At 36.7% G+C, this 13,780-nt stretch overlaps 1 protein-coding gene across 1 annotated transcript in view; it reads right to left on the bottom strand.

The window, feature by feature from the left end:
* PGR (progesterone receptor) overlaps positions 1 to 13,780 on the bottom strand; it is a 96,447-nt gene that overhangs the window by 24,287 nt on the left and 58,380 nt on the right. Inside the window, exon 4 of the mRNA XM_082683348.1 lies at positions 7,160 to 7,465. Coding sequence (XP_082539474.1) covers positions 7,160 to 7,465 — 306 coding nt within the window. The remainder of the gene's footprint in view (positions 1 to 7,159; positions 7,466 to 13,780) is intronic.

Below are 13,780 nucleotides of genomic sequence, written 5' to 3'. Positions count from 1 at the left end.
TGTTGCTGTCCAGTTTTCTAACACTATTTGTTGAAGAGACTGTCTTTTTCCAATTACATATTTTTTCCTCCTTTGTTGAAGGTTAACTGACCATATAGTTGTGGGTTTACTTTTGCAGTTTCTATTCTGTTCCTTTGATTTATATGTATGATTCCATGGCAATACCATACTGCTTAGATTGTTTAGATTGTTCCAACTTTGTATTATTTCTTGAAGCATGGGACTGTGAAACCTTCAGCTTTGTTCTTCTTTCTCAAGATTGCTTTGGCTCTTTGGGTTTGTCTGTGGTTCCATACAAATTTTAGGACTGTTTGTTCTAGTTCTGTAGGAAATGCTGTTGGTATTTTAATAAGGATGGCATTAAATCTGTAGGTTGCTTTGAAGGATTTGGACGTTTTAACAATATTAATTTACCCAATCCATGAGCATGGAATATCTTTTCATTTGTTTATGTCACCTTCAATTTCCTTCACTGATATATTTTTTTAAATTTTCAGAGTACAGGTATTTCACCTTTCTTGGTTGTGTTTCTTCACAGATATTTTATTCTTTTTGGCACCATTGTAAATGGGGATGTTTTCTTAATTTCTCTTTCTGCTAATTTATTACTGATGTATAGAAATGCAACAAATTTCTCTATATCAAGGGTTTTAATTAGCAATAATCGCGCCTTGGATAAACCTCATTGGCTACGATACTGCCACTGTGCAAAGCTTCTCTATATCAAGGTAATGCTGGTCTTGTAGAATGAATTTGGAAATTTTTATTTCCTTTAAATTTTGGCACAATTTGAAAACAAAAATGTATTAATGCTTTTTAAAATGCTAGGTAGAATTTACCTGTGAAGTCAATTTGTCCTGAACTTTTGTTTGTTGAGAGTTTTTCTGATTACTGATTCAATTTCCTTACTAGTAATTGGTCTGTTCAAATTTCCTAGTTCTTTCTTATTCAGTTTTGCAGTTATATGTTTCTTGGAGTTTATTCATTTCTTCTAGGTTGTCCAATATGCTGATAAGTAAGTTTTCATAATAATTTTTTTACAGTCCTTTCATTTCTGTGGTGTTGTATTTGTCCTCTTTCATTTCTGATTTTATTTATTTTAGTCCTCTTTTTTCTTGGTAAATATGGCTCAAGATTATCAGCTTTGCTTATTTTCAAAAGAACAAACTCCTGCTATCATTGATCTTCTGTATTATTTTTTAGTCTCTATTTCATTTATTTCTGCCATAATGTTTATTATTTTCTTCCTTTTAATAGCTTTTAGCTTTGTTCTTTTGTTATATCTTTTAGTTGCAAGATATGAGATTTTTCTTGTTTCTTTAGGCAGGTCTGTATTGCTATAAACTTCCCTCTTAGAAATGTTTTGGCTGTGTCCAAAAGAGTTTGCACAGTTGTTATCAATTTCTTTTACCCTGTGTTTAGAGAGATATATTGGGAGAGAGCACAAGCAGGGGGAAATGGCAGGCAGAGGGAGTGGGAGAAGCAGGCTCCCCAATGAGTAGGGAGCGTGATGCTGGACCCTGGGATCATGACCTGAGATGAAGGCAGACATTCAATTGACTGAGCCACCAAGACACTCCTTCTCCATGTTTTTTTTTTTTTTTTTTTTTCCCTCTTGGATTTCTTGGTTGATCCATTCATTTTTTTAGTATCATGTTGTTTAGCTTCCATGTATTTGTGTTCTTTCCAGATAACTTCTAGTAGTTGATTTCTAGTTTCATACTGTTCTGGTGGGAAGATGCATGATATTATATTTCATTCTTCTTAAATACTGAGACTTGTATTGAGGCCTAATGTGATTTATCACAGAAAATGTCAAATGTGTGCTTGAAAGAATGAGTATTCTGCTGTTTTGGGATGAAATATTATGTATATATTTGTTAGGTCCATCTGGACTAATGAGTTACTCAAAGCCATTGCTTCTTGATCATCTGTCTGGATGACTGATCCATTGATGTAAATAGTGTGTGAATGTCATTATTATTGTATTGCTGTCAATCTCGCCTTTTATGTCAATTAAAATTTATTTACTACTTTAGTTTTTTGGTTGTTTCCATTTTCATGGTAAATGTTCTTTAATCCTTTAACTTTCAGTCTGCATGTATCTTTATGTCTGAAGTACCTCTTGTAGACAGTATACAGGTGAGTCTTTTTTTATCCATTCTGTCTTTTGATTAAAGTATTTAGTCCATTTGCATTTAAAGAAATTATTGATAGGTTGTTTTTGTTCTCTGTTCCTTTCTTCTCCTCTGACCCCCTTCTTTACGCTTTAATGACTTTCTTTAATATTATGCTTGAGCTCCTGTCTCTTTTTTTGTATGTGTGTCTATTACAGGTTTTTAATTTGTGGTTACTATTGGTTTCACATATAACATCTTATGTGTATTGCAGTGTCTGTTAACTTGATGGTGACTTAAGTTTGAACACATTCATGTCCTACATTTTTACTCCCTTCCTCATTTTCTGTATACCCTGTCATATTTTACATCCTTTTATTCTGTGAATCTCCAGACTAATTCCTGTAGATATAATTGATTCCATTGCTTTTGTGCTTTAATCTCCAAACTGGTCAATTTACTATCATTTCTTTAAATAAGTCTTCTTTCCTCTTCTTTCTGTTTTTTTCTTCTGGATTCCCCATAATAGGAATATCACTACAATTAATGATGTCACTGAGTTCCCATAACCAATTTTTAATTTTATTATTTTTTTTAATTTTTAATTTTTTATTAGTCATTTTCCTCTTTGTAGTTCAGCTTGTTTACCATTAATCTATCTTCCGATGCTGATTTGTTCTTCTGCATTGCCTAATATGCTATTAACTCTCTCTAGTGTATTTTTTTGTTGTTGTTTCATTTATTAAATTCTTCATCTCTGACTGATTCTTTTTATATATTCTCTCTTTATTGTAGGTCTTACTGAGATCCTCCACTCTTATTTCAGGTCCACTGAAAACCTTTATGATATTACTGAATTCTTTATTAGGCATAATACTTATTTCCATTTCATTTAGTTATTTTGTTGTTAATTTGTCTTCTTTCATTTGGGATATATTCCTCTGCCTCATTTTGTCTAACTCTGTTTATTGGTATTAAGATGGTCAGCTATATCTCTTAGTATTAAGAGTAGTGGTCTTGTGATGAAGAGGTCTTGTAGCATCTGTTTGTCAGTGTCCCCTGTTCACCAGAACAATGTAGTCCAGGGACATCTCTTGAATATGGGTTGTGTAAACACTACTGTTGTGGCTGAGCCACTAGCTGATTGGGCTTTCAGTCTAGCAAGCTGCATTGACCGCCTTTACCTTCTGTGGTTTCATAGTACAGGGTTTGGTGCCTGTGCTTTTATGGAGTATGTCTGAGATAACCATGGGCTTGTTAGTGGGCAATGTCAGCAGTCAGGCTAGCTGTCTTCACTCTGTGTGGTGCAATTATGTGCACACCAATTGTCAGAGTACTCTCTATATATGGTCCCCTGAGTTTGCTTTTCTTGGTGGCTGGAGCTGTCAGTCAAACCACCTATTTCCATCCAGTGTGTTTGTCACAGTAGAAGGCTACATGGCTAGTTAAAATGTTCAGCTGCTGGAACTGCTCATGTGCTGGTGTATGGGGTTATTTCCCACTGTCTGCAGGTGAGGAAACACTTTGGAGTGGTGTCAGTCCCTACTGGAGATGCTTGCACAGTGTGTCAGGGCAGGAGCTCCTTTTGACAAATGCTTGCTGAAGTGGCCAAGAAGGATGGGGTGAGTCTGCAGTGGAACATGATTTAGGGCACATGGTGCTAACAAGATAGATGGTGTTCCTGCTGATATCCACAGTGCCAAGTAAATTAGGCTAGAGGGAGGGAGGAGAGATGGTATCTGCCAGCTATTTTGTTCCTGAAGAAATCTCCTGTAGAAATGCCCCCCTAGCCCATGCTCTAAGATTAGTAAATTACTCTTCACATATACCCCAGGCACTGTTCAAACTGCTATTAAAGGCTGGGTTGGTTGGATTATTTATTGTGCTAGCTCTTCAAGGAGAGAAGTTCAATTTCCTATGGCCTTTTGACCCTCTCAGAGCTAAGCCCGTTAATTCTTAATGTACCCAGAGTTAGGCACAGCTGATTTTCAAAGCTTGCCAAATTAAGGCAGACTAGATGTTACTCATCTTCTCAGTGCATGTCCCTCATGCTGAGGTGCCTGGTGGGTCTGATCTTGTAGTTTCTCCATGCTTGTGATGTCTCTCCCTTTTGTGGTTAGTCTTGCTGTGGCTTTGGCTCCCAACCATATCTCTGCCCCTCTTTTCCTTTCAGTGTTGCCTCCTCTCCGTGATTAACTAAGGAAGCTATGTTCTTCCAGCCTTCACATCATTTTCAGAGTGAGTTACACAGACGTAGTTGTTACTTTGGTGTGCCCCTAGGATGAGGTGAGCTTAAGATACTCCTCCTCCATTCTCCTAATCTTTGTCTTGTTCATTTTTTTAAAATTTTGCAAATACTGTGTCACTTCAAGCTCCAAATAAGAAAATATTACTCACTGAACTTATAGCTAAAAGTCAATGTAAAATCATTCACATAATAGATACAATATGTCAGACGCAGTGTATCTTAAGACAATATTTTAAATGTGCTGGCTAAAGCTAAAATGTGAGGCTAAAGCATCCTGCAAGTCTCCATTATATTGGAGCAACAATATCTCTAAAATATCATGAGAGAGATGTCAGATAAGCTGCAATTACCATAGTGGGTCCAAGATAATAGAAGAGCATAAACAAAGAAAGAAAGAGGAGGCCCTGATCAGGCAACAAGCATCCTTTCAGAGACCTGCAGATACATGCCTTGGAGCCCTCAGGCATACCATCACCTTTGTTATGATTATTATTTTGTATCTGATCTTAATCTGACTTCCAAAATACACTTTCTTATTATATTGACCCATCAACATGCTTTACTAGCAGCATCTTTTTTTTTTTTTTTTTACTACAAGTAAGTAAACGGACATCCTGATTTATTAATAAGCCTCATATAATGAAAGTTTATCTTTTACAGACCAAGTAACATGTGAATGAATGGATAAAATAAATTTGTCTCATGTGCAAAGCTGAAGATCAAAAGCTAGGGTATGTTGTACCAAAATGTGTTCACACCATGAGCCTATATTTCTGGCTTTTTAACACTACTGTTTAGGTCATGCACACAGAAAGTATGCAATAGCCACTTACTGAGTGAATCAAGTGAGTAAAAACTGTATTCTGTTTTAAAGTCAACTGAAAGGTTTGACTTTACATGCATGAGTCCTTTCAAAGAGTTCAATATAGTCACTCTGGTTCATTGACCATTTTCATCATTCATGCAGTATTTTTAAAAGATCATGGGTCACACAATTATTTGCTAATCTAAATGATCAAACTGAACTATCAAATAAGCTTCCCTTATTGTTACATTACAGTTAATGGAAATGGTACCTATAATACTGGTGGATGTCATCATTCTTTATTCCTTAAACACAGATAACATTTTTGCAACACTAAAAGAGTTGCTGCTAAATTCAGTATAAAAATTTCTTCTCACTCTTTTTGAGAATGTGAAGATAAAAAATCTTCATAGGTAAATCTTTCAACTTAAAGTGTTCACTTAGCTTTTACTCAAAGTGAATAAATTAACTTTTAAGCTATAATTGGGTATTTTCCAACTTTGCCAGCTGATAGTAGAATTTTTGAAACAGTAAATAAGCTCCAAAATGTTAAAAATATAAGCTATAACAATAAAAATCAAAGAAACCATTTTTTCTAAATAATATAAAAACTGAGAAAAGTTAAACACATAAATACTCCTATTTTTAAACAAAGTTCATCCTTATTGTAATATCTCAATTTAATAAAGATTAAAGGTTATAATTAATCAAAAACAATGAAGTACTGCATGGCAACAAACATAACATAATAAATAAATAAGAAACTAAGTAAGTAAATAAAATAAAGGTGATAACAACTTTATAGTAAGTTTTAAAATCTCAGAAATTTTCTAATAGAAAAAAAATTACCTGCCCAAGGCTTTCAGCAACAATGAAGCTAATAAGAACCTGGGTATTTGGATTTTTCTATGAAATTACCTTATCTCCATTAGAATAGTGAATTTTATTAATTTTTTCTCAACACATATTTTTTAGAAGATTCAACAGGAATCTATTTTTCTTTCTGTTTCAAATAACCTTGATTTTTGAATAGCAAGTCATTTGTTGAATTTCAAACCTTTGAGGTAAAATGATAACAGAAATATATTAAGTCAAATTGAGAAAAAAATTCTTTTAAAAAGACTATTGAATTAACCTGGAGACTAAAATGGCATATGTTTAATTCTTGATTAGATACTGGAAAAATCAACTGATTTTAAAAAATGTAAGCATATTTTTGGTGTGAAGAGAATATAATTTTTAAAAATGCTGTATTTTTAATTATGGGATTAATGCCTCTATGAAAATGGATACCCATGTATTCTCCTGGCTCTGTAGACTCAGACTTAGCCAAGTAAAAACTTCATCATTGTTGTTGTGCTGAGGAAGCAAAACTAGTTTATAAATAAAGTGACTTAAATCCTTTCATGATTGTACAAGCCAGATTCTTACTCTTTTCCACTTTGTCTGAGTATAGAGAAAATAGTGACTAGAAGGAAGTTTATTTCCCTATGTCCAATTTATTTATATATGTTTATAAATTATACTTCTTAACTAACTTTAAATATCCCACTGTACTCCGAATACTAGTTTTCATATGTTATGTGAATAGATACATTCAGTTTTTATTTAACTATTTGAGGTTGGTTAAAGTAGCACTTAAAATGAACTGGACATTTTTAAGTAGATGGAGAATTTCTTTTTCTCTGAACTACTATTACACCTGTGCTTGAACACATAAACTTATGCTGTTCCTTAACTGTTTCATGCATGTAATTTTGGAATCATCAAGATTCAAAGTATCATCTATGACTTCTGTATTTCCATAACACACAGTAGGGTCCTAGATAAGAAACACATTATTAAAGATCCTAGGTAAGTATTTTGAACTGCTGAAATGATTATATAACATGCTGTTTACACAATGCTTATTGTACAGACTTTAACAATCAACTTGTATAAGAAATAGAAAATTTTCATTCTCTGCTACTATATACAAATTATTATTACCTGGCAATGATTTAGACCACTTGACTACTGAGAGAAGTTGCCGCTCGCCTAGTTGGTTAAGACTTGTCAGCAAAGAACTGGAGGTATCAGGTTTGGTGTTGTCATGTCCTGCATAGATCACCTCTGGTTCAATGCTCATTAGCAGGTTAATCAATGGAGGGATCAACTGTATATCTTGAGTTGGTGAAAAAGAGATTCTTTGGCTTAGGGCTTGGCTTTCATTTGGAATGCCCACAGACTGTGGGAGAGCAACAGCATCCAGTGCTCTCATAACTCTGACTTTATTGAACTTTTTAAACTTTCGACCTATATAAAAAAAAAAAAGAAAGAAAAGATCATGTAAATAAATATCAACCAAATCTTTCAGCAGATTGTTATTTTTCTTAAGTCTTAGAGTACAACATTGTAGGTTTTAGCGTCAATCTAATAAAATGAAATGGAATAAGTAAAATGTTAGGTCTCAGACTTGGATTAAAGAATTAATTACACCAGCATTCCCTGGGTTTGTGTGGTGTGAATATTTACACCAGTATCTAATGGAGGAGCATGGAGCTTTGCAACAATATATATGAGAAGACAAATGGCTTTCAGTAGAGACTAAGCTCAGAGCTGGAAAATATTTTGACAGGACTGCCTCTCAAGAGTTAATGTTATAGACTACATTACTTAAAACACAGTTTTCAGTAAATATTGAATCTTCTTTTGGGTTTTAGCCTTTTAGGAATGTGTTGAGAGCTAGCCCAGAGTAGCATAAGATGATGGGGTATGAGGATCCCAAGCTCACTTTGTCCCATAGACGTACTGTGATAATAGCTACATCTATTCAGCTAACTCTGAAAATGACCTGAAGACTGGCAGAATAGACCTTCCACAGTTATTCATGGAGAGGAGAGCATATTGAAAAGTGTAAAGTTCCCAGTTCAGCTGGGAACTGAACCTTTGGTGGGACTGACCACAAAAGGGAGGGACATCATAAGTATGAAAAGAAAGAGGATCAGACCCCACACTACACACTCCCAGAACTGGGCACCTGCACTGGGAAGATGAGTCCATATAACATTGGGCTTTCAGTACTAGTATGGTTTAACTTCAAGAGCTTTAAAAATCAGTGGGTTTAATGCCCATTCTTATGGGAACTAGTATAAACACTCTATTTACCTTGCTAAAATTGTATGCTCAGCAATGACATTCTCCTGTGGACCTACCCCATTTAATCCCACCCACCTCAGCAGGTATCCCTCCAAAGTATCTCTGGCCCTGGGAAGGGGTTGGGGGTTGAGGGGAAAGAACTTCATATATTAGCATGTTCACAGTTCTGGCATCCAGTCTCTTAGCTGCCCTTGCAGGTGGTAAGACTTAACCTTCATGCACCTGAAATTATGGCAGAGTGACTAATTGCAGACTTTTGATTGACTGCTGGTGCCACCCAGCAGTGAGCCCACAGTGACCTCAGACAAGACCCTCAAAAGTGTTGGGACCAAACCCTGTCCAGTGCACCCAGCAGGCAAACTGGTTCATTGCAGTTGGCCCAGCTAGAAGAATTGAAGACCAGTCACAACAGTAGGTACACACAGCACACACAGGGACAGCCCTGGAGCACCTGGTTCTGTTGACCAGGGAAGATTGTGCTACAGGGTATCACAGGACATCTTTTTCATAAGGTCACTACTTTCAATATCAGGAAACATACTTGACCTACAGGGAGTTAGGCAAAATGAAGAGACAGAAAAATCTCTCCCAAATGAAGGAACAAGACAAAATTACAGGAGGAGGAAGCAAGATGGCGGAGGAATAGGAGACTGAAATATCATCAGGTCCCAGGAATTCAGCTAGATAGTTATCAAACCATTCTGAACACTTACAAATTCAACAGGAGATAGATGAGAAGAGCAGAAATTCTAGGAACAGAAAATCAACCACTTTCCAGAAGATATGACTTATGGAGAAGTGAATCTAAAGCCACGGGGAAAGAGACTACGGTAGGGAGGGGCCAGCTCCCAGCAAGTGAAGAGAGCAGTGGAGCACAAAATTGGAACTTTTAGAAGTCTGCTCCACTGAGGGATGTTGCTTCATAGGCTAAGGGGGGGGGGGTAGAGCCCTCATGGGGACAGTGTGGTCTCAGGACCCATGTGGTCTCAGGACCCGCGGGCTCAGAGAAAGACTGGGGGTGTCTGAGTGTGGCAGAGCTCCCAGGTATTGGAGCAGGAAACCCAGCTACAGAAACAGGCTGAGGAGTGTACTTTCAGCTCGGGATTACCTTAAACTGTGATCCGAGGCACAGTCCAATGACTGACTTTCAAGCAGGGACCCCATAAGTGGCAGATCCAGAAAGATCCCCTACTTCCTCCTTCAGGAAGAGCTGCATGGGAATACTCTGCAGGAATTTGTGGGGCTCTGAGACTCCAAATGGGGCCATGTGCCAGAGATAGAAATGTTCAGTCACAGGTTGGGTGAGCTCAGAGTGCACTGGAGACCAGGGAGATGGGAGGGATTGACTGCTTTTCTCAGATGGCACACTTAGGAGTGGAGCCCCAAGCTCTAGCCTCCTTTGGGTCAGAGATTTGAAGGTTGACAAAAAAAGCATTCAGGGAACAAAAGGAAAAGGGAAAGCATACAGGGAACAAAAGCTACCAAGAGTGAAGCCAAGCAAAGTAAAGCCAAGTAAAATAAATCAGACAGAGAAAGACAAATACAATATGATTTCATTTATATGGGAAGCTTTTTTTTTTCTAAAAAATACTTTATTTATTTATTTGAGAGGGGGAGAGAGAAAGAGAGAGCACAGAATACAGGAGCAGAGGGAGGGGCAGATCCTGCTGAGTAAGGAACCCAGTGGGAGAGGCAGGGCTCGATCCCAGGACCTGGATATCATGATCTGAGCTGAAGGCAGATGCTTAACTGACTGAGCCACCCAGGCACCCCTCACTTATATAGGAATCTAAAAAGAGATTCCTTTTTTTGTTTGTTTTATTTTTTCTAAGTTCCATGATTCATTTTTTATGCACCACACCCAGTGCTCTATGCAATACTTGCCCTCCTCAGTATCCACCACCAAACTTACCTAACCCCCCATCCCAGTCCCCTCCAAAACCCTGTTTGTTTCTCAGAGTCCACAGTCTCTCGTGCTTCATCTCCCCTCTGATTTCCCACAATTCATTTTTTCTTTCCTTCTCCTAATGTCCTCTTGTTATTCCTTATGCTCCATAAGTAAGTGAAACAATATGATAACTGACTCTCTGCTTGACTTATTTCACTCAGAATAATCTCTTCCAGTCCTATCCATGTTGATTCAAAAGTTGGGTATTCATGCTTTCTGATGGAAGTGTACTATGCCACTGTATATATGGACCATATCTTGTTTACCCATTTGTCTGTAAAAGGGCAACTTGGCTTTTTCCACAGTTTGGTGATTGTGGTCACTGCTTCTATGAACATTAGGGTATATATGGCCCTTCTTTTCACTACACCTGTATCTTTGGGGTAAACACCCAGTAGTGCAATTGCAGGATCATAGGGTAGCTCTATTTTTAATTTCTTAAGGCATCTCCACACTGTTTTCCAAAGTGGCTGCACCAACTTGCTTTCCCACCAACAGTGTAAGAGGATTCCCCTTTCTCCACATCCTCTCCAACACATGTTGTTTCCTGTCGTGTTAAGTTTGGCCCTTCTAACTGATGTAAGGTGATATCTCAATGTGGTTTTGATTTGAATCTCCCTGATGGCTAATGATGATGAACATTTTTTCATGTGTCTCTTAGCCATCTGTATGTCTTCTTTGGAGAAGTGTCTGTTCATGTCTTCTGCCCATTTTTGACATGATTATCTGTCTTTTGAGTGTTGAGTTTAAGGAATTCTTTATAGATCTTAGTCAGCCCTTTGTCTGTACTATCATTTGCAAATATCTTCTCCCATTCTGTGGGTTGCCTCTTCATTTTGTTGACTATTTCTTGTGCTCTGCAGAAGCTTTTGGTCTTGATAAAGTCCCAAAAGTTCATTTTCACTTTTGTTTCCTTTGCCTTTGGATACATGTCTTAAAAGAAGTTGCTGTGGCTGATGTCAAAGAAGTTACTGCCTATGTTCTCCTCTAGGATTTTTTTTAATTAATTAATTTTTTCAGCGTCACAGTATTCATTGTTTGTGCACCACACCCAGTGCTCCATGCAATCTGTGCCCTCTATAATACCCACCACCTGGTTCCCCCAACCTCCCACCCCCCTTCAAACCCCTCAGATTGTTTTTCAGAGTCCATAGTCTCTCATGGTTCACCTCCCCTTCCAATTTCCCCTAACTCCCTTCTCCTAACTCCCCATGTCCTCCATGCTATTTGTTATGCTCCACAAATATATGAAACCATATGATAATTGACTCTCTCTGCTTGACTTATTTCACTCAGCATGATCTCTTCCAGTCCCATCCATGTTGCTACAAAAGTTGGGTATTCATCCTTTCTGATGGAGGCATAATACTCCGTAGTGTATATGGACCACATCTTCCTTATCCATTCGTCTGTTGAAGGGCATCTTGGTTCTTTCCACAGTTTGCTGACCGTGGTCATTGCTGCTATAAACATTGGGGCAGATGGCCCTTCTTTTCACTACATCTGTATCTTAGGGGTAAATACCCAGTAGTGACCTCTAGGATTTTGATAGATTCCTGCCTCAGGTTGAGGCAGTACCTTCGTGTATGGTGTAAGAGTTTATCTTTGTTTATAGTGTAAGAGAGTGGTCAAGTTTCATTCTTCTGTACATAACTGTCTAATTTTCCAAGCACCATTTATTGAAGAGATTGTCTTTTTTCCACTGGATATTTTTTCCTGCTTTATCAAAGATTATTTGAACACAGAGTTGTGGGTCCATATCTGGGCTCTCTATTCTGTTCTACTGGTCTATGTGTTTGTTTTTCTGCCAGTACCATGCTGTCTTGGTGATCACAGCTTTGTAGTAAAGCTTGAAATCAGGCAATGTGATGTCCCCAGTTTTATTTTTCTTTTTCAACATTTCCTTAGCAATTTGGGGTCTCTTCTGGTTCCATACAAATTTTAGGATTCAAAACAGGCTCTTAAATATAGAGAACTGGTCGTTGCCAGAGAGAGGGTGGGTGAGGGGAGGTGTGAAATAGATAAAGGTCATTAAGAGGTAAAAACTTCTAGTTATAAAATAAAAAAGTCACGGAGATGAAAAGTAGAGCATAGTGATTGTTGTCAATAATATTAGAATAATGTATGGTGACTGATGGTAACTACACTTATTGTTATGGGCATTGATTAATGTATAGAATTGTGGAATCAATATGTTGCATGCCTGAAATCAATATAATTTATGTTAATTATACTTCAATTAAATATTAAGATATAACTAAATTTAGGAAATAAAAAACACACTATATCAGATCTAATAATTACCATTTCAAAAACAGAAAGTAATATTCTATCATAACAGAGGTAGAAGTTATAAAATAAGAAGAAACTTAAGAAAAACATGGGACCTGTATTAAAACTATAAAATTCTGGGGGCAACTGGCTGACTCAGTTGGTTAAGCATCTTCTTTTTTGCTCAGGTCATGATTCCAGGGTCCTGGGATGGAGCCCCATGTTGGGCTCCCTGTTCACTGGCGAACCTGCTTCTTCCCCATTCATACAATCTCTCTTTCTCTCAAATATTAATAAAACCTTTAAAAAAGAAGCCAAAATTTTAAAAAGTATAAAATTCTGTCATAGGACACAAAATAAATACGTGAATTAATGAAGAGACATATTTCTGGATTGAGAACCTTAAACTATCACTCTTGCTCAAATTAATACATAAATATTATGCTGTTTCAATCAGAATCCAATATTTTTGGAACTGGGATTGATGGTTTTACTGTTCATTGAGAAGAATAAATGATTGTTAGAGTAGCCAAGAAAATTTTGTTGGAAGAGCAATTGTGTGATTTCAATATATGCCCATCTGTTTATTACAATTTATAATACTACTATTACAATCCAACAATACTATTACTATTACAATTTATAATACTACTATTACTATTACAATTATATAAATATTTGTATGAATGGACATAGGGACAAATAAGATAGGATACAGAACCCAGGAACATATGCCAAATATGTCTAGTATCTTAATGTATGTTAAAGTGGTAGGTGAGAATAATTTTAACTGGGACATATGAAGGTTACAGGGAAAGCAGAGAACATAAGTCCTCAGCATCCATTTTCATAGTAGAATGGTAAAGGACACCCAAACGAGGACCATATGGTCACACTACTTCTCCCCCCACCACAATTTGGCCTTCTAAGTTTAAATAGAGGCAACCCAGACAAGAGGTAGAATAGAGAAAAGTAATGGAAAACTGGGAATTATTTTTGGAGTTACTGTTCATATTCACCTGAGCAGAGACAAATGTAAACTAATCCCTAACACCTTCTATCCTGCATCTCTGTTTTATTTTTTCTTAGCATTTATCATGTTCTGGCAGGCTACAATATTTTATCCTATTTTTTAAAAATTGTTTCTGTACTCAACTAAAACATAAACTCTTTGATGATATCACAGTATCTTGTACATAGTAACAATAAATTTTTTTTTAATAAATCAATAATTGCACAGCAATAAAAACATC

The sequence above is a fragment of the Mustela nivalis genome, assembly GCF_964662115.1.
Source record: "Mustela nivalis genome assembly, chromosome: 9".
Lineage (NCBI taxonomy): Eukaryota > Metazoa > Chordata > Mammalia > Carnivora > Mustelidae > Mustela > Mustela nivalis.
This window is presented reverse-complemented; position numbering and strand designations above follow the sequence as displayed.